This window comes from Serinus canaria, chromosome 5, assembly GCF_022539315.1.
Source record: "Serinus canaria isolate serCan28SL12 chromosome 5, serCan2020, whole genome shotgun sequence".
NCBI lineage: Eukaryota > Metazoa > Chordata > Aves > Passeriformes > Fringillidae > Serinus > Serinus canaria.
This window is the reverse complement of record NC_066319.1, coordinates 4,534,406-4,557,448: the sequence shown is the minus strand read 5'-3', so window position 1 is coordinate 4,557,448 and position 23,043 is coordinate 4,534,406. Positions and strand designations below refer to the sequence as shown.

Genomic DNA, 23,043 nt, shown 5'->3' with positions numbered 1-23,043 from the left:
GTGTCAATTACAAGAGGGGGCACAGAGAGAGAGGGGAGGCAGTGGGACGGGCTGCCCAGGGAGGCTGGGGATGCCCACGCTGCCAAGGTTCAAAGCCTGCTCCAAAATCCCTTGGGCAGCCTGATGTGGTGGGAGGTGCCCCTGCCCACAGCACAGGAGGTTGGGACTAGATGATCTTTAAGGTCCTTTTCAACCCCTTAACATTCTACAACTCCAGGATTCAATACAGACAATTTATAGATGGTCTCAGCCCAAAAGGATCTTTGGCTTTTTTCTGGATATGTGCTGTCCTGGCTAGAAAAACACCAAATATGCCATCCTTTTCAAACTCAGCACTGTCGCCACATTTCCCTTCACAGAGAAAAACAAGGCACAATTCTTCCCAAGGATTTCTGGGATTCACATTCTCTGAACCTCAGAGAAAGGGAAAACACAATTCTGGTCACTTGCTGTGCCTGGGTTGTGCCACAGCAGAATGGAACATGGAGATTGTTTATCCAAAGGGATGAAATGTTTTGTGTCCTTGGCCTGTCAGAGCCAGCTCTGTGTGTGAGCAGGTGTGGGCAGAGTGAGTGCCTGGCAGATTCAGTTTTGATGAAATGTATAATAAATATGATATGATATGATATGATATGATATGATATGATATGATATGATATAACATCATATAATGTGATATGATATAATATAATAGAATATAATGTGATATATTATAATATAATATGATATAATAGAATATAATGTGATATAATATAATATAATGTCATATAATGTGATATAATGTGATATAATATAACATAATCTAATAATAATATAATAATATATAATAAATATAATATAATGAAATATAATATAAAAATATAATATAAAAATATAATATAAAATATAATTATAAATATAATATACTCTACTATAATATCAATATAATATAATATAATATAATATACTATAATATAATATACTGAATATGATATGATATGATATGATATTATATTATATAAATATGATACGATATGATACAATACAATACAATACAATACAATACAATATAATATATATAATTAGCCTTCTGATACCCATGGAGTTCTCCTCCTCATTCTCTCCCCTTCATCAGTCACCTTTGATTTCACAACACAGCTTTCAGATTACTTCTTTCAAGAGGTATCCTCAAGAGGATAAAATCTCTTTATTTTTTTCCTCTAGACAAAAGTACAAGCACCAAAAATGCACTAATTTTATGTTGTGTGGTACACAAGAACAGAAAGTATCTTTACAGGCTATTGAGCAACAAAGGAAAAAAATGTGTTTTCAAAAATCAGATTAACTGAAAGAAACCTACACCAGGAATAGTTGGGCCCACAATCTGAGCTGTTCCTAATAGAAGGAAGGAAAACATACACTCTCACATTTTGTTCACCAAGGGAATAAAGCCACACACAAATCACAGTCAGACAAAACAAGGCACTGTGAATATTTGTTGAATTTAAAAATTACTTTTAACACTTTGTCTTGGGAAAACCCTTGCTTTGTGACCCCGGAAGACAGCAAAATCTTCCTCAATAAATCAGTATTTATCCAATATGAGCTAGAAAATAGATCTTTAAACACTTCAAGCAGGTTGTTTTCAAATACAGAGTTGAAATCCGAAAACACTTCAGGTTTGAAGGAACCTCTGGAGATTATCTAGTTAACCTGTGCTCAGTTGTGTCCATGTTACAGGAATATTAATAACCAACATATGAAAAATTTCCATTTTTCATCTCAGTAAACATGATTCTACTTCTTTTTCCCCTGCAGTTACAAAATAGATCTATTTATGCTCCAAAACATTACACTGCTACAAAGTCAAAACAACTGTGCAGTTTGTCCAGAAAGAGAATTCCAATAAAGCCTGAAATCTTAGTGGGACTTGAAAATACCTTCCAGAGTGAGAATTAGAATTAGTGGTCACAATCAGACACTCTGCTATCTATTTTGCTGCTGAAAATCCATAGAAATTCCTAAAAAAGTCAACAGATGTATGACAGTCTATATTAGTATAGATCAGACATGAAGGTTCCTAAAGATCACCTCACCAGGGAGAGGACTTGGGCCTAAATTTCCTGTCTAAAGTCTCCAAAAGTGTAAAAACATCCCTGAATCCCACAGAAATAAGGGAAGGCAGGAATATTAACATTTCAGAACAGTAAAACTTTTCCCAGATCCTTTCTTCTGAATCTTGCAGAGTGCTAGCACATATGTGAAAATCCATTCTATTTTGATAAAGTTTTTTGAGCTAATGAATTCTCAAGGCAAGATTAAGAAAAAAACAGAAGAAAAAAAACCAAAAAATGAGGAAAGAGAGAGAATCACTCACGGTGGCCTGCTGCTTCTCTGCTTTCTCAGCTGCCTCATTGAGCTGCTTCTGAAAAGCTTCCTGGAGAGATTTCACTTCCCTGGGTTATTGGAAACACAGAACACAAACTTCAGCACCAGTGGCCATGAGGAAATACTTATTCAGGTTAAAACATTTAATTATTCAGAGTAGCAAACAGATGTGCTTGGTCTGTGAGTCTCACCCATTAAATCATAAGGATTCCACAAAGCAGAGTGCCAGTGCAAAACAAAAATTATCTGTGCTGCCAAGTGTTGGTATCTGCTGAATGGCCTGCTGTGCAAAACACCTGTGCAAAAGCATCATTTCTAACTAATAATTTCTAAATTCTATCATTTCTAAAAATGACTGGCACCAAAAAAGTGAGGGAAGTAGGCAAGTGAAAAATCCACTGACATCGAGACAAACTATCATCAATAAGAACTACTTTATATCTGCTTTAAAATAAACAAATAAATCATGCTCTGATAAAATTCAACCTCATCTGACACTTTCTAGGGACAAGCAACAAAAACATCCAGTAGGAGATTCTGGCATGAAAAGGGAAAATGAACAGGATAATTGCTTGGAGTGGGATTTATTTGAATCAAGTGAAAACCCTGTGCATGACGGAGTCAGTCAGAGATTTTCTCCAAATTGTGAGAACTTTCCACCCACAGCATGTGACACACTTTGGAGATGGAGCAGAGAGCTAAAGTGACATATTTCATGACAGCTGTAGAGCTTTTGCAGGATTGCTGCTGGCATGGATAAACTCTCAATGAAGATCAAGCCAAAACCGGATTTACAGACAGTAACATAAAATATTTTAGCCCAGTGAAAACTGAACTGAATGGGAGCCACATAATTCTAAAAGAACTTGCTGCCTGTGGGATCATCTCCTTTTTTAGCTGATAACCCCTGCTATTTCCAGCAATTTTGGCAACATTGGAACAGAAGAGATTTAATTGAAAAAGTGATTGAGCAGCACGAAAACAATAAACCATCAGCACTAACAGATGCCATCCTTTCAGATGCACAGATAGAATAAAATGGGGACATCATATTAAGTGACCAAATTTTACTTGAAACTTGGGAATTACTGATGAATTTGCACAAAAGGAATTTTTCAAAAAGCTGGTTTTGAATTCAGCAGAACATTTACTTACAAGTCCTAATACTCTAAACTTTACTGCATCATCCAGCATTGCAGAGCATCATCAAAGCCACACTCAGACCAAGTGTGCAGCTCATCTTTGTGCAAAGAAAGATCACAGCATTAATACTGGGATATATTTTGAATTTTGGCTTCAATGCAATAGATTTAAGCATAATAGCTATCACTTTTCTTCATTTACAGCAGATAAAATGTAGCCTGAGGACCCTGGCTAATGAACTGTGACCTTTCCCTATTGAAATTCTATGAGGAAGACTCCCTGGCACACTTTTAATACCTCTTTCATACACTGAACTTCTGCACCTCTCTGGAAATGAAATCTAGTAATTCTGCAAACTGCTGGCAGCAGCAGTAGCCCCAGAGCATTTCCTTGTAGCACACTGCAAAAAAATTCCATTTTCTGAATGGTGGAGTGGGCTGCTCAGCAGCACGTTGCTCTGATCCACTTCTTATTTCTGGGAGCTGCTCTCATGCAGTGCACTGAGTGTCTGGATGCCCTAAAAGCAAAATCCAACCTGTATTTTTGGGTGGACCTTGAGAGTCTGCAAGTGGTGCTTTACAGAGGAGATTAGGAAGGATATTTTTTCTTTCAGCAGACTCACATTTCCCACCTGCCACTAAGATCTATTGACCAAACAGTCCATCCATACTTTCAATCAATTCCTGCCTCAATTTCAGAAAGGAAAGCTGCACAACCACCAAACTACTCCAAAACTGCATTCGTGTATGGTGAAGGATTTTGTCTGTGCCCAGGACAGCTGTGATGCTGACACCTTCGGTCCCATCAAAGCCATGTAAATATTTAAATAGCACAGTAGTAAAGTCTTTCCTTTATCATTAATTTGTCTGGAATACCTGAAAGATTGCTATGTATCACAGTAAAAATAAGAAATTCTACTGGTATTGGATTGCAGACCTTAAATACTGGATATTTAAGATATGAAAGTCATTTTCTCACAAGGTTTCTATGCAGCAATTAAATTCCATATGTACTTCCATGTGTACTTCTGCAGTGAATGTTGATGTAAGACAGCCATGGAATTTAATTATTGCATTTTTAACAACAAAGGAACCATGAACTAATTCATTTTTCTTACTAAACATTTTTCCTAGGGAGAAATAGGAAGTACAGATGCACCCATTACATACTATTTTCCCAGCAAAACTGGTCACTCTATTAGTTATGTTTTCTGGTCACTAAAATTGTAGTGATGTTGCTATTTTCTGGGCTGAATTTCAAGAATTAAGAGGCACAGAATGATGAGACTTACTCTCAGTGAAGCACTAGGGAAACTGAGCTAAGGACTAGGCTGGGAACTTGCATTCCCAGCCATGGGAACTAATCTTTCAAGTGCTCAATGAATAATTTGAAATTAATAGTTTTTTCCCTTTCTAACTCCATTCATCACAAAAATCCAGTGGAAGCATTCCTGTTTGCACATGGACTAGTGATTGTGAGAGTCTACACACATTTAATTAAGAGGTTTGCATAAATGTCATCCCCTCCAAACTTAGGGATTTAGACACTTTGTGATTTGAATTTTCTAAAAATCCTGAAATTATTTTTAAGGAACACTCCATGACTAAATCTTCCTTTAAAATCCAAAATTCCTTTCCTAGCAGACATTTCACCATACCATTTTAATACATTTTCCTATCATAGGTCCAATGTCAGCAAATCCATAGTTTGTTTGTAAGAGAACACTTCCTGCCTTTATTTTACTGTTCCAATGAGCAGACTCTGGAATACAGCACTGTTCATTTATGTGGGGAAAGGAAAGGTGGAATTTTCCAGTCTTTTAGTCAGGAAATGGAAAGAGAAGGAAGGAAGGGAGGATCTTACCTTTGGTTCTGGCCCAGTTCCAGAAGTTTCTGCACATCACTTTTGGTTGATGCTTCATCATTTTTTAAAGACTGATAGCAACAACAAAAAAAAACCAAAACCAAAACCAAAACCAAAACAAAAAAAAAAAAAACCACAACAAACAAAAAAAACCCTTCATTAAAGAGATCCTTTTTATTAATAATCAATAAAATATTTAGCCCTCATTCATAAAATGGTCCAGGTGAATTGCAGACATTACCACTTAAGAAAAATGGAAGAATACTCTGATTTTTCACTACTGTAGCTCAAACACAGTTAAGTGCACGCAGCTGTGTATTTTTCAAATACTAAATGAGAGATGAATACAATAGGCAGATTTAGAAACAGAGGAATGACCAAAAGCATTAGAATTTTATGACCAAGTAAGAGTGCATATGCAGAAGATAATTCTACAGCTTTGTGCCCATATCAAGATCTCTGTAGTGCTGAGTCTAAAATATTTCACAGTGTAATTTTCCTGAATAGTACCTTCAACTGTGCTGCATTCTAAAAGAAATTTGCTACAAGGAGAGGCTGTTTCTCTAAAAAGTAAGAAAAAGACTACAATAGTGGTGATAAAGCAGTCAAAAAACCCCCAAATTAAATCCAACTCTCAAACCAGAAAGGTTGAATAATTCAAACCAGAGAAGTCTGGAACATAAGAAAATATATAATATAAATATATAATAAATATAAAATATTATATATATATATATATATTAGTATAGTATATATATAGTATTATATATTTATATTATATATTTCATTTATAATATATATAAAATATATAATATAAATATATAATACTATAATACAGCACAGCACTGGTGCATACACAGCACTAGTATTCTCCTGTCAACAGATAAGAGTGCTTCTCCTGCTTTTATTTTTCCCATAGCTTGTATCCATGAAGACAAAGATGTATGGTCAGAAAAATAACTTCCTTTAAAATGGCATGAAATGCAGAGACCAATTTCAATTGATAATATTTAAATGTTTTCACCAGACCCACAGACCCTACTGGGAAAAAGCAGGGGCTCCCTATGGAGGGGTTTGACAGCTGGCTTGTAAACAAAGCTGAGTTAATAGAAGAAATAATACTTGATGATTTTTGGGTGGATCTACAGTAAGGAAGAAGACAAGGTTGTTAGTATGGAAATTGATTAGGAAAGATACATGAGAATTTTTGTAAGTTAGACTACGTGTTTGAATAGATGTGTATATGTGTTGTATTAAATTTCTGTAAAACTTTTGCCAACTTACATTGACACTGATTGCTTTGCACCAATGAACATAACAAGTTATTGTGATGTAGTTAATGACTTAAGATCATGCTTTGTTAAGAGTATATACTAAAAAACACTCAAAATACAAATTTTTTCTCTTCCTAAACCTTAGTCACGTGTGTATATCACATCCAACCTAACAGTGACACTCCCTCAGCTGAATATCTCCAGGGAAGCATTTTCAATCTAGTTTTTCCTCTGAGGAGTTATTTCACTGCCCTTTCAGCCTAACTATGGCATCCAGAAGTTAGAAATGAGGAGAAGTCTCAGCTCTCAGCACAGGCTCATCCAGCACAGTCTGTCAGGGGAGAGCAAAGCCCTGCAGTAAATCCAGCCAGGAGGTGTAGATGGCATGGAAAAAAAGGTAAACTGAGCTCAACTAAAATTAATTTGAGTGTATAGAATTCAGCAGCCAAGATCCAAGCTGCAACAGCAAAGGCCACCCTTTGGAGCAGCTGCCAGGACAAAAGTGAGGCAAGGGGCCAGCTGGAAATGTAACTGGGACAGTAGAAGGTCACATATTTTAGTTAAGGTCTTAAAAATAGTTAAGAAAGGAAGTCAGCTAGCAAAGATCAAGAACCTTAGCTAAAGAGTTACAAATCTATGGAGAAAGAGGAGCTAGAAGTGGCAAGGACAGATGAAGCAATTGTGAAGAGGCGCAGACATAGAAATACCTTGCCTCAAGAATAATCCAACAGTTGGGAGAGGCTTGGACTGTGACCAGCAGGTGAAAAATTCCTGCTAACTGGCTACAGGGAAAGCCTTCCCCATGAGGAAGACGACTTTCTTCCTCCCATACACCCATTCCCCTATTTCCAAATCCCACCAACCCAGTTAAGGGAGCACAGCTGAGCAGCCCCAATGGATTTTCAGCTGATGATAACACAAAGCAGGCAGGTAATGATTCTGTATCATGAGTCCTTAGGAAGCACTTGGATATGTCAAACCTTTCCTGTATAAACAGTCTGCAACTCCTTGCACGTGTATTTGGAAATGATTCCACATGTGCCCAGTGCTGCAGTAAAATATCCTTCTTTTCAACTTTAATTAGTTGAAGAGTCATCTGTCCGTGCTTCAAATGTGTGCCAGCTCCATTAATGCATATTTCTTGTCCTTCCCTTCCTTTTAGTGTGTTCTATTTTCATATTTTCCTTATTTTTATTGAGTTGACAAAGGCCCCAACACATTAGGATGAAATTTTCCATGACACCATCAGGTTTATGTCAAGTGGAAGATCACCAAAATAAACAAAATAGGAATTATTCACATTTTTAATGATTTTTAAAAAGAAACATTTTTTTTGTAATTAAAAGACACCAATAAGAAAATGCTGAGGTAAGTAAGTAATCTTATAGAAACTGAGACAGAGTCTAACCTGGAGGTTTACTTTAATTCCCTGAAGTTCTTTAGAAGTCTTTAACAGCTGTTGAAGTAGGTTGCTCCTCTCCTTAAAGACTTCCTTCAGCTGTCTTTCCAGTTCTTCATATCCCTGTCTAACACAAAGAATAAAAGCATGAGATCATTTCAAAACATCTGTCAATGCAACTGAAAGCATATCTTAGTCCCCTTGAAATCTATAGAGGGTGCTCGGATTATTTAAATTTGGATGAAATGTGTCCCTTTGCCCACCTACAGAACTTCATTTTTCCTACTGTAGATGAATGGATGTTTTATACAGTGATGTTTTATACAGTGAAATGTTGTCCTGATTCTGAGTGGGTAAATGACCAGATTGAAACACTGCAAATGATGGATTGGCTGTGGAGAACAGGGCACATAAATGGATGTATTTAGCATGGAGAATTTTCTTACCCCAGAACATACACCATGCAAGAAACAAAGGAAAACTTTGAAAGTGTGAAGTTTTGAGACATCAGCAAGAACAATTCAGCTCTATTATAACTTGGTATGGAATGGAACACAGGGCTCCTTTAACACAAGCACCTCGGTATCAAGTACAGATTAATGGATGAGTAGAAACATTCTATCCTTTTCAAAATGGAACTTTTACTGATTTTTCACAAAAGCTCTACAGGGTTGAGTAGATAATTTTAAATTGAGCACACCAGCTCATTCTTCTCCTAAATTTTCCCTTTTCTGTTCTGATCCTCTTTATCATTCATGTCCATTATCCCACCTTTGGTCTGATTTTCTGCTGCCCATCTAAAACTTTTGTCCAACACCTCAGTGCTGTGAGCGTTCAGGAACACATAATCACAAAAAATGATTCTATGCAGGAGCTTTTATTGAAGAGCTCTGGGTGTCAGGGGTACAAACCCAAATCTGACTCCCACATAGGTTTGGGGTGAACACACTTTTATATTCTACTGTTATATAACTTTCATGTTAATTATTAAACTTGTATTGTTCTATTGTATACATAGATTTCTGCCAAGCACAGCCTCCTTAGATTAGGAACACATAATTTCTCATGATTCTTCTTATGATTACACAATAATTAAATTTAATTACAATTAATTAATTAAGTAAACAATTATCAAATCTAACAATTATATCATTTATGATACTACTTAATGCAATGCAAAGCTTAACATTTCAGAGTGTCTTGACATTTTCCAGGGCCCCACTATCAGTGCTACACCCTTAAATACAGCACTGATAATGGTGCCTCCTCAGATAGCATCTCTTAATTTCTGTTACACCTTGTTTTATAATCTGATCCAGCAGCTGCTTTGGAACTTCACATTTCATTTTGATGGACATGACTATATTTTATATATATGGACACTGCTACATTTAATAAAAAAGGGAACCTAATAAATCATGAAATCTATAGAAAATGATAGCAAATCTCAGTCCAAACTGTTATCTCAGCTGATATCAAGCTGAAAAATTTTTACTTTACTTGACAGAACTGCCAATGAGTATCCCCTGAAAGTCTATTTCAATGTTTAATGACTTAGTTCATTAAAGTTCACTGACAATGCAATTCTAATCAATGCTGCTTTCTGCATCATTTACATGAGGGAAGTTTGGAGTAACAAAATGTAGACCCAACAGTGAATACAAATTATGAGGAAAAGACAAGGCAAACAAGAGAACTGGCAGTTTAAAAACTCTGTTTGCTTGTGAAACATTAAAGACAAATGCTGGACAAAAAAGGGATAGATTTTAAAGAACAAGTAATGCAAAACAATTGAAAAGGGTATAAAAGCAAAATTATTTCTCTAATGCTTGCCAAATGTTGCAAACTTATATAAGAGATCCATAATCCTCTCAGGTTAAATGACAGGAAGTTATTCAGAAATGGCTCCATGCATAAAACACTGGAATATAGCACAGTATCTACTTTGTGTCTCTCCTTTCAGCAGATGACATGCAGAGCTATGGGGATTAATTCAACAATTCTTGATCCTGTTAAATGGCTCTTTCTGTTTCCTTCCAAAATGAACTGAAAATAAAGTTTACAAAAAGTGACACATAATAAGGAACGGCTGCTCTTCCCATTTGGCCAGGCACTAAAACCATGTTGACTTTTCTCCTTTAAAAAGTTAAAGACTTCTCTTTGAAGTTTGTCTCCACACAATTAAGCTTAATAACATTTCACTGTCTAATGAAAACTGATTGTGACATTTATAGCTTGATGAGCCATCAGTAATGTACCTGAAGAAACAGAATAACATGTGAATGTACAGACTCTGATGGAGAACCTGATGGATCAGCCAAACTTAATAAAAAAAAAGTAAAGGCATGCTTTACTTTTTTTTATTAAGTATGTGTTTTCTTTTGGAAATAAAATTTTATGTTTATAATAGTCATTTTAGGTTAACAGGAATAATATTTATTAATTGCCATTTCACCCATCCATTTGGAAACTTATCTTATTGGTGTGTAGGGCTTTGGTGAGATTTAGATCAATTCTTCATTAAATCTTTGGGGGTTTTCATTTAATGTTTCTATTCTGAAAAGCACTGAAGAGCTATGACAAAACATTCAGGGAAATTGTCTACCAGTGTTCTCACTATTCAGGCTCTCATCCAGTGCCTAAAGCAGTTAAAAGCATTTTTTTTTGTTTGTTGTTTGATTTTCATCTATCATTGCAGCATCTAGGTTCAGCAGCTGTGATTTTTGTTGATCCACAGACCACACCAATGCTTGTCACATCTGGTTCCTGTTGAAATCCTCATGTTTGCCAGGGCTCACTTCACTCAGTTACTCAACTCTTGATCAAGACCAGGTCATGATGTTCTTGTGACATAAAGGACAAACCAAAAGAAGAGCTACAGTTGTATCCACACCTGCATTAGGACACTGATTCCATAGCTACTTCATCTTTAAACCACTTGGAACAATAAAGAAACATCACAACCTTCACAATTTCACCCTTTTCTCTTTTGAGACTCTGTGGGAACTACAGATAGATGGGGCATTTTTCAAAGACGCCAATGTAAAATATAATAGAAAGCATTACCAAGTGCAAATATTAATGTTTCTGTCTCTTCCCACTACCATCTTTCAAATAAATTTAAAAACATCCATTTCCTGACTATGCCATGATGAGAATTACATGGGGAGGGAAGAAACAGCCAAATTTACCACACAGCAAACTCACATAAAGTGCTAAGCTTATCACATTTCAGTCAAATTTGCGTTTGCTGTGGAGAAAATCCTTCTGAACTGCTGAAATGCAGATATAAAAAGCAAATGCTGACAACAAATGCCCAGCTCACTTCCTCCAGACTTCCCTTTGCTCAGACACCAATTCTTCCTGCAGCAGATGGCTCCATCAGCAGCCAGCATCTGCTATGTTTTCTAGATGGAATTAAATGGAACTTACTGCTAAATTCTTCTTTCCATCAGGTTCCCAGGGACACGAGTGCTTCTCGAGCTGCGCCAGGAACTCTGAGAGCTGAACCTGCTCAGGGAGTTTGTCACCTAAAGAACAGCTGGGTCCATGTATTTATTTGGGTTTTCCTCCTTCCACCTCCACATCTCCTTTGAATGACATTTCCCTTGCTAGATCAGTGAAAGAAAATGCTGCAGGACTAAATTCCTCAGCAAGACAGTGAGATGAAGTTTCTTTGAAGGAATGGTGCATGAACACGCCTGAAATTCACAATATAGGTAGAGATGATGGTTCAAGATATTATTTCTCCTGAAAAAGATCTTCCTTCACTCTGTGTTCATCACATTTTCTCTGGATTAATACTTCATTATATTGTCTATATGTACACTTTTTCTTTGCAAGACTGTCACACATTTTTCTACATTATGCATTGGATTTTGTGATCTTCCCTTAAGTGATCTCCAAAACAACCAAACCAAAACTGAAAAGGGTGGAATGTGGCATTACTGTAGCAATATGAAGAATTCCAAATTCCTTCTGAAGACATTTCCCACATTAGCAGCATGTAAGTTGTCCAAACTCCAGCCTGCAAGTGTCGCTGTAGAATTTAAACTTTTCTAAATTCCCCAAATATCAGACTCCATAATTCTATCCTCATGATTCATTTTCATAGATGAAATTAATATATAATTTAAAAGTAAGAATTCAATTCACAACATTGCCATGAATTGAATTGAAATTTGAGCAACTCTAGGTATAACTTAAAAATCCTCCTAATTCCCCAAAAGAAAAACAAAGATTATGGAAATATTCACAGCAGCTAGTTTACATATATTCTCATCTCTGTGAAAGCTGTGCTCCTGTGCAGTAAATGTAGAGATTTTCCTACACTAGGAAGAAAGGTAATGGTCAAACTGCATTTAAATATATTTAATGTTAAGTAACTCATTTGAATAGCTTGCAGCATTTTATTTTGAACCTATATTCAACTTCCCTCTGATAATGGCTTAGTCTTGAGGGACCTAAAAATGCTAATTTGAACAAAAAAGCTTTAGACAACTGAGTTTTTTTGCTGGTGCTGTCACAGGGCATCACCCACCAAGCCCAGCACTGACTGACACATCCCTGATGAAGCTGCCAGCATTGATCCCGAGGGGGTGGGAGCTCAGACCACTGGGAATATCCAGGCTGGCTCTTTCCAAATGCCCTTCACAAGGAGGGGGGGCATGGAAAATAAATCTCTCTGCTGCCACAGGAACACCTGGAGGTGAGATGTCTTTGTCTCCTCGCTCCTCAGCCCCCACCACGTGCACCCCAGCAGTGCTGGGGGATGCAAACAGAGTCCAGGGGCAAGGTTCTATCCTGCACCTGGAAATACAAAGCCAGACTGTCAGAAACTAGGCAGGCTTTGGCAGAAATGAGCTACAAAATAAGCCACAAAGTGAACAGCACCCAGCCTTTCAGGAGGCTGCAAAGCAGACACTCCTGTGTGCTGCTACACATTCCAGGGAAGCCAGAGAACGAGTTTAACCTGGATAATTCAACAGCAATTTATTGATTTAGCTTCCACCTGAGCTGCAGAATGGTTTTCTCAAGGGTGACTGCAGGGTGAGATCACTCACCAAGGATAACTCCACTCCTGTTTCAGGGATGTGTTTTGCCTTGTAGCATCTACACTCAGATTTGTGACTGCTGTGGTCTGACCCAGGAAAGCCATTCACTGGCTCCCTGCTGCTAGAGCTGGGCAGAGGTGAGGGGGAAAAAAAAATTAATGAAGGACCCACGAGTTAAGAACTGGGAGAAAATACTCTAAAAGCAAAACAGGTTCACATTTAAAGGCATAAGGTAAATTTTATATTAAGAGAGCCAGAGGAGGATAATGAGAAGAAAATAAGCCTTTAAACCAGCTTTTTTCTCCCCCAGCCAATCTAGTTGAACTGGAACTCTTCCTGATAAATGCACTATTCTCATCTATGTATTTAAGCTTGGCCCTGTAAATCCCATTTACAATTTGCACTTCAAAAAGTCTTTGGCAAAGCTGTTTGTGTAGTGTAGGTTTTTAATCAGAACAGCATAAAAAATATTTATATTAACAGACAAAACTGAGTGGAAAAGGAGAAACTTCTGGATCTGACAGCTTTAAAGATGAATCCTAGAACAGAACATCTTTCACATTTAGACATTATTTTTGTCTAACAAGACAAATTCAAGCTTTCTTTGCTCTGTAATATGTAGGTATTAAATGCAAGACAGAACCTATTCCTGGTGCTATAATCTCTTGCTAAGATGACAATATTTTTCCCTATAAAATTTAACTTGCAGGATTTCCACTGCCATCCAAAGCCAGTGAAGCAGCTTGTGCCAATTAAGTCCACCCACGGTGTTTCTCAGCCTCTTTTTTCCCAATGCTTTCTCTGGAAGTTGAAAACCAGAAAACAGTTGGACTATCATATTTAAAATACATGTGAGGAGGATGAGAGGTACAGAGAGCAGAACCCTAAAGCCTGGAGGCCTTTTCTGGAACTACTCTTTTATCTGCCAGTGGAGAAGAATTGTAAGGACATCATGGAAGAAACAGGACAATGAACCCTCATTTAAAAAATAAAAAAATCCCCATCTCTGGCTCTCTTTCAGCAAGTATTGTCCATTTTATTTTTGCCATCCCGGGTGCAACACTGCTGTCAGTCAAAAAGATATTTTTAAAGACTAACAGATGATCTGGTGTGATGTTAGGCAGGTTTTCTGCAGGTTCTTTTTGTGCTGCCTACAGCCCACCCAAGTCAGCACGTCACACTATCAAGGAATACATTAAAAAAATTAACTGTCCTCAGGGTTTCAGCAACTGAACAGAAAATAAAAATTCACTCCATTCAGGAGCTAAGAATTTATTATTAATTTTAAGCTAAAAGGTGCAAAAGCTAATTTTTTTAATCTCTTAATTGATGATTTAGATCCTGGTTGTCAAACATTGTTAAACCTACCTCAGATGTTCTCAGCCTGTAGATTCCACAGGCACAGACAGAATATTTTTATTACTCTTATAATTAGCATTCCAGGTACAAACTATGGATTGAATGAGCAATTTACACCTCAAGGAACTGGATTTTATGTTATATAGGGCCACTAGCCTGAAAACAGACCAGATCATGATTTCCATGGTAGGGAAGGACACCTTCAGAGAACTGACACAATGAAGGAGGCAAATATGGTACCATGCAAATTATGGATCCATAAGCCTGTTTGAAGTTCCAGCAATCATGGGGTGGAAAATGTAAGAAATGTAAATGTGTGTGACTCTCAAATTCTCTCTTTTTTTTTGCTTTAAGTTAGAAAACCATGGATTGACAACGGGATAAAATATAGGCTGCATGATTTCATTCCCTAAAAATAATTTTTATAAACAGTCTTAAGTTTAATTAATTAATAATTTTAAGCTAAAAGGTGCAAAGGCTAATTTTTGAAATATGTTAATTAATGTTTCAGATCTTGGTTGTCAAACATTGTTACACAAACCCACCTCAGATGTTCTCAGCCTGTAGGTTCCAGAGGTGCAAACAGAATATTTTTATTACTGCTATAATTAGCATTCCAGGTACAAACTATGGATTGAATGAGCAATTTACACCTCAAGCAACTGGATTTTATGTTATATAGGGCCACTAGCGTGAAAACAGACCAGATCATGATTTCCATGGTAGGGAAGGACACCTTCAGAGAACTGACACAATGAAGGAGGCAAATATGATACCATGCAAATTATGGATCCATAAGCCTGTTTGAAGTTCCAGCAATTATGGGGTGGAAAATGTAGGAAGTATAAATCTGTATTACTCTGAAATTCTCTCTTTTTTTTTGCTTTAAGTTAGAAAAGCATGGATTGGCAACAGGATAAAATATAGGCTGCATGATTTCACTCCCTAAAAATAATTTTTATAAACAGTCTTAAGTTTAAAAAAGAAGCAGAACCCACAATAGGAAAGCAGAAGCTCCACTAAGATGACAGTCATATTTTGCACTTACATTGACAAAGGAAAACACAAATGTTTCTGACACATGGATTTAAAAGCTGAACCTAAACTGTGCCCTTAGGAGAGAGCAGATTTGTCAATTACTTTGTTCTTGTTCTCTAACCTGCCACAAAAAACCAGCTCCATCCCAACATTGACCTAGAAGCCTTTATTTAAAGTATCATCAATCTACCAGCCTAATCTTTATTTTCTGTTCTGAATGCACATAGTGGTTATTAACTTGAGAGAGAGAGGAGGATCAGCATCTATCAGGTTGCCAAATTAAAAAAAAAGGCAAACTAAAAGAAAGCAGAATCACAGAATCATCTGAGCTTCAAGGCATCCATAAGGATCAGTGAGTTCTGCTCCTGGCCTGGCACAGGATGGTCCCCAGGAGTCACCTTCAGCTCCTGTCCCTGCAGAATAATGACTTTAACACAAAGTTAACAGGAAAAGTGTTTCACCACCACCCCAAAATGTTCCCATTCATTTTGAAGTCTCCAGCTACACGATATTTTTTGAGAGGGGTACAAATATGCCCCTTATTTCTAGTACTGTTCATCCCTGTATTTGAGCATGAGACAGAGGAAACTCTCATTTATTTAAATAGCTAAGGAGTCCCCTCTCCTTTCCAGGACACTGCTGCCTGCTGTCAGGCTTTCCCTGAATACCCTACAACCAGGGGTAAGACACTAAAATTCATATGGCAGCAATTCACATGCACAAGAAAGAAAGGAAGGAAAATCTAAAATTTAAAAAAAAAAATAGAGTGAAGGAAAAGAAACCAACACCAAACCCCACAAGATAAAGTACATAGAGGTTTAATTACCTTGCTCAAGAAATGTATTTGAATTGGATGAAGAAACCTAACTCATTAATCTTTTCAGAGCTTTGTCAATACCACATCAAGTAGCTGCCATAAAAAATACAAGATTTCATCTATTTATTTGAAGCAATGCCTAAAATTTCTGTCATTAATGAGCAGATCTGTTTATCAGTGATAAGATGGACCTTGAAGGGCATCACATGGAGTACATTGATTTTGACATTCAACACCAACCTCTGCCCTGTGTGCCAGCCCTCAGGAACTGCACAGGAGCAATTAGAACAAATCAATAGATTTTTTTTTGCTGGTTTCTAAATTCAATAGGTTCAGAAATTATACAGAACAGACACCTATAAACTTTAAGCATTCTAATTGAAATCCTATGAATTTACCCCGTCATTATCATATTTTCCCCTTTCACCTACTGAAAACGATTTTGCTCATAAACCCTCCCCAAAACACACCAATAATTATTTACATAACATAATACTAAGATTATGCTAATTGGATCCTTATAGCAATTAGAATAAACTCCTGTCTGAGATAATCAGAACTAGGCCATGTGCAAGACTGGCATCCAAATACTTTTATAATAATCAAGGTGACCAAATCACCTCAGGTAATTTAAAGATATGCAAACTGGTAGATATTTGATCTGACAGTCAAGTTGCTTCAAAAAATAATAATAAAAAAATTTATATATAGTATATATAACTCATAACACCCTTCCCTACCTTTTACATTAAGAACCAGAGATATCCCAGTATCTATATATATAATATATTGCATATATATATATTATATACAATATATATACATGTATATATACAATATATATTATATATTATATATTATATATATATATTATATATTATATACAATATATATACATGTATATATACAATATTTTATATATATATGTATATATATATAATATATAATATATAATGATATTCATCATCATTAAATCACTGTATCCTCTCCTTCCATTCCCTTTGTTCAGATGTGTAATTCACTATTTGCTGTACATGAACAAAAGCTTTTTCCTACACAACCATCCTTCCAGATTTCTGCAGCAGAGAGGAGCTCAGGGGTTGATCATAAGTTCAGAAGCAATACCCTCACTGAAAAAGCTGTAAGTTTGACATGAACTTATTTTGTACTATAGGTTTTATTTTATATTTTTTATTTTTTAGGTTATTAGAGAATCTGGCTTAGAGAAAAAAAAAAAAAAAAGCAAACTGATTTTCATGCAGCACTTGGCCTTTGAAAATTTTGAAAATTCAAGTATCTTTAGATGATTCAAGAACACACTGAAGCAGAGATGTCCTCAAGTTTAATAATGAAAACATCTTCAGAAGCACTTCAGTTGACCAGTGTTGATTCTCACCCATGAATATAACCCTTGGATATGCATAAAACACTTAAAGATTTCTGTTCATCAAATCAACAGCATGTTCTGCTCCTGCACATTCTGAATTTGCACAGAACAATCTTGTTTCAAGCCCTTTGTCCTTCATTCATTTTCCATTCTTAGAATATGCTGACATTTTAAATTCTGCCAGTGTTTGGGAATTCTGCATTCTGGGAATGCTGGTACTCTGCAGCACTCGAAGGGAGAAAAGCACATGACAATAAATAATTTCACAATATTTCACACAGGCTCTTCATCAGCACTAGTTTTTTACTATAGCTACTGACATTTTTTCCCATTGGGGAACACAATTACTTTGTTTATGAAAGTGTGAACACTCAAATAGAGCCCCACCAGTGTACACAAACATTTATGTCAAAGGATTTTTGTGTATTTTGGAAGTGCCAACACTGCTATCACACACTTCCCATCAACCTGCTCAATATTTTTCTTGTCTGTGCATCGATTTTTAGGTACATCATGGAATCCCTCAAAGTCTTTTTTTTTTTTCCTGTTTTCACTAAATTAATTTTTATAAAGGTGCCCATTACTACTCCTGCTACCTGCCTCAAGTGTTCTCAATTCATATTTTGTTGACAGGAGTAAAAGACTTGGCTTTTAAATCCTTATTTCACATTTAGAAAAGGAGAAAAAAACACTGCAGTGTTTGAGAAAGCAAATCAAAGTCTTTAAAACAGAACCAAGTCAAAGTAGAAGCGTTTTAGCTGAATTTTTAGAATTTTTATGTGCAGTCACATAAAAATTGTCTCCTCTCAGAGAGGCTCAGCCACTATTACGGGGTTTTCTATAATCCAGTTACTCCTTTACATACATTTACAGTTTGAATATATATATTTACAACAAAAGAATGTGCATATATATATTTATTTATAAATTCTCATATTGACAGTTTCAGACCAAGAGCCTCTCAGCACTTGTTTGCATTACATTAACCAGCCATTTCTATGCACCTATTTGTATTTTCAGACACACATGAACCATCTCATGCCCAAGAAAATACTCTCACAAGCCTGATGACTCACTCCTTCCCTGAAATCAGAATTCCTAAATCATTGCCTGGTTCAAGGAATTTTAGGAAGGGTGGAAACAAGCACTGGACCTTATCTTCAGCTGCTGTTTCCTCTTTAAGGGAAATCTCTGTGTTAACTTTTGCCTTAGAGACTCAATGAACACCAAACAAGCATCTCCACCAAACACAGCCAATATAATTTTAATTACCAAAATAATTATTTTGAGACATCTGGCTGACTTTTCTGAATTATTTGTACTAGCTACAAGTAATTCTTTCATCTTTTCTGTTTGCAATTCTGAAAGCAAAGACAAATTCCATTAAAATTGTTGATCCACCATTACTGAAAGGACACTTATACAAGAATAAATGCATAGACATGAAAATATTACAACTATTGAACAGAAAAATGGAATTCCATGCAATTTTGAGCATCACTTTATACATTTGTGTGTCATCATGAAATTAAGAGCTTCTAGAAGGCTTGACCTGACCCAAAAGAGATCAATTTCAAGGGCACTTGCCATTTATTGTTTAACTGGACTAAGATCTTAGATTTGAAATCAGAATTGTAAATTTAGTTTCATTATATCATGGTTTTTGACAACTGCCCTTTATACTGAGTATTTTTTTGTGCAAGTATAAATATATCAGCTCTTAAAAGAATCACATTAGAATTCAAATGCTTCACATCTCATGAGTTTTCTTCAGCTTACAGAAATACATTAAAGCAGAAACTGAAATGAAGATTTGACCTTGAAGCTGTCTTTTAATTTCTCTCAAAGGTACCACAGTATCAATAATTTTCTTGCTGAGATATAAATTTCAGTCAGGGATATCTGCATGTTCATTCAGCAGAGAATCTGGGAACTCTACTTCTGCTGGAACTGAATCATTATTATCTTTTTAGCCTTCTGTAAGTATCCTTTCTGTATTCTTTATTATAGTTCAGCATTCTTTAATATAATATAGTATCATAAAATAATAAATTAACCTTCTGAGAACATGGAGTCAGATCCATCATTCCTTCCAGCAAACACAATAATTTCCAGCCACATTTCCAGCAACTCATCCTCATCAGTCGACTTCCAAGGCCATCTCCTCCACACCTTCATTTTCCTGCCCCTCTTTCTTCAACATGTGTGAACAGGGACACCCCATCCTTCTCTCACAGGCTGCAGGGTTGGCATGTGATGGAGTGTTAGCACCCATAAATGCAACCAGAGCTTGTGTCCCACAAGAGCAGAAAATGTCAGAAAGTGTCAGAAAATGTCTAAAACCCCACTCAATATGCTCACAGAAGCTGAACAAATATTCACTGAAAATTGATCTGCAACTTGTTTAAATAACTGCAGACATGAAGGCTCTCTGAATCAGATGAATCTATTTCATAATACAGCAGACAGTGTGCATTCTGCACTGTGGGTCTGCAGGTTGGTCCGTGGAGATTCTGTGCAAGTCACAGACAGGGGCTGCAAACTGAACTCATGCCCACAATTAAGGCAATGAGAAGCAGCAGGTGCAGTTTGCTCAACTCCTTCACATCAGCTGCAATTAATCAAGTCTAGACTAATATTAAACAATTAATCAAGACTAATTAATCAGGTAACGGCTAAGCCTGGAATATCTGTTTTTGAACTCAGTACAGAATCACAGAATAATTTCAGTTGGAAAAGGCTTTTATGATCACTGGGTTCATCTGTTAACTCAGCATTGCCAAGCTCACCAGTAAAATATACCCCCAAAATGCCAAAAAAACCCAACATCCTTCTAGATTTATAACAAAATTAGGATTCCTCTTGATTTTCACAAGCACACCCTTGCCTCGTGCATTCCATGGGTGTATGCTAGCAAGATCATCTTTGATCCATCCATTCACAATAGTTTCAATATCTTTATTCTACATATTTCACTTTCATTCCAAAAGAAAGCCAGGAAAACATGCAACCCATGTTGATTAACACTGACCAAAATGAGATTTGCTACTGTTTAAGCCCTTTGGCAAGAATCAGCTTTTACTCACTAGCAAGAACACAGATTAGCAGTATGTGGGAATTACAACCAAAAAAAAAAGAGGATAAAAATTATTTTGAAGGAAGATTTTAGAAGCCACATGCAAAATCAAACAGATTTGTTATAAGTAAAATAATTAAAATTAAATTCAGCCATCGTACTTAACATTGTAATAAAACTTCAATTTCCTTTCCTAATTCCTGACTCCTTGTAAGACTTGCTTGTAAATTTAACACTTACACCATTTTTTTTAATGGGGTGATTTGCAGAACTATCAGTTAAGGTTAACTGAAAGCAGATGTCATCAGTTCTGCTAAAGAAGCTGCTAAAGTACCCAGGTCTTTGTGGCTCTGAATGGAGAAACACCATTTTCAAAATTTGACAAGCAGCATTATTTACATTATTTATTACCATTATTAATAAATAAAAATATTTATTATTAACATTATTAACATTATTTACATTATTTACATTATTTACATTATTAATCTCATAGCAGAGTCAAATGAACATGCATGGGGACAAACAAACTGCAGAGACAAATAGCTAGAATTACAGATTTTAATTTCTTCAAGTTCCTCTCCCCTTTTTTTGTCCTTTAAAAGTATGAACTCAACTTTAAAAACCATTTGTCCAACAGACACATAGAGATGGAAGAAAGGAAAATGAAGGGTGTGAACCAAAGCCAGCAACTAAACCAAGAGCCCCCAAAAGGTGGTGGTGGTGATTTTGATTGCACATAGATATCTCTAAATATGTTTTTTTCCTAGGGACAATAACCTGCATCCTCCTGCATGTTTCAGAATGGCTGTCAGACCTGGCACTTCCCAGAAGCCACAAAAGACAGGACATTCAGGGACATTTTTACATCATTCCAGGGTTTTTTTGGGGTTTTTTTTTGGTTTTTTTTTTTTTTTTTTTGTTTTTTTTTTTTTTTTTTTTTTTTTTTTTTGTTTTTTTTTTTTTTTTTTTTATATTTTGGCCAGTGACAACCTTTAACAGACCCAAACCAACAAGAGAACTTGCTGCTGCTGCTACTCCCTCCTCCCAGGGAGGCAGAGACAGGCTAATTCCATCTGGAGCTAAATATAAACTGTGATCCTTCCCTGGAATGCTCACCCAGCCCATCCCTGAGCTGCTGCTCACCATCAAGCTCTGAGCCAAGGCTGGATTTAAACTGCTGGGTGTCACTTACCTAGCAAACAACCCAAGCCAATCACAACATCTTGACATCCTGTTATAAATTAGGAAAGGATACAACTTAATATTAAAATAATAATAATAAAAACAATCTTAATATTTAGGAGGCAAAATGAGGTGTGGAGAATTTCACTCCAGAATAATCTGATTATGTTAGAGCTTGTAAATGCCTACACAGACATCCCCACATGCAGATCCTAATGCTGGGAAGCTTGTTTCCAGTCCCTTAGGCTTGTCCCTCTCACTCTGGGAAACAGACTCTCTCCAAAAATACAATGCAGAGAATTCCTCAGGAAGATTCTCTTTTTTTTCCTAAATGATGGATGGCTCTCAATGACTTCATTGCTTTCATAACGAGGTCCTTTGCAGGATTAAACATCCTTTTTTTAATGTTATACTGAAATGCAAGAGATAAACAGCAGGACAGAACTTTAGAAGGGAAGTTTATTAGATTTTCCTTCCTCTCAGTTTTCAGTTTGGGCTTTTTTCTTGGTTTTAAACAAACATTTCCAAGTATCCTTACAATAAATACTCCTAAAGGCTGTAAACTTCCAAGCTTCTCAAGTCCCTACAGTTCCCACAGTTACAAGGACTGCTAACATGAACTTCAGCCACTGCTACTGCTTAAGGTAAATATAAATATTTATAAAATATTATAAAGACAAACACACTTCAGGCAATGATGATGGGTGCATATTTCCATACTATTTTTAAAAGGAAATAAAATAGCATTATCTAGGAGCTTGTGCAACAGAAAGGAGTACAGTGGAGTTCAAACACTTCAATACATTTTAGGAACAGCTAAAATCAAAATATCTGTGGAAATACCAAACAAATAAAATCGAAACATAATGCTGTCCTGTCTTTTTTAATTACAGGACCATATTATAAATATTATTACACTTAAAATATGCAACTCTCTCCCCCCAAACCAAACCAACTCCCAGTGAATTAAAGGAAGAGCCCACAAAAAAAGAGCTTCCCACATTGCTCTATTTTTAATTGGGCATTTAACTTTCTAATTGCAATCTGAGAACTTCTTCAGAATATTTATTAAGCTCCTGTT

At 36.2% G+C, this 23,043-nt stretch overlaps 1 protein-coding gene across 1 annotated transcript in view; it reads right to left on the bottom strand.

Annotated features, from left to right (window-relative positions):
• Window positions 1–23,043, bottom strand: part of LUZP2 (leucine zipper protein 2) — a 125,010-nt gene that overhangs the window by 65,320 nt on the left and 36,647 nt on the right. Inside the window, exons 2-4 of the mRNA XM_050975281.1 lie at window positions 8,056–8,173; window positions 5,374–5,444; window positions 2,357–2,435 (exon numbers count right to left, since the gene is read on the bottom strand). Of these exons, the coding sequence (XP_050831238.1) occupies window positions 2,357–2,435; window positions 5,374–5,444; window positions 8,056–8,173 (268 nt within the window). The remainder of the gene's footprint in view (window positions 1–2,356; window positions 2,436–5,373; window positions 5,445–8,055; window positions 8,174–23,043) is intronic.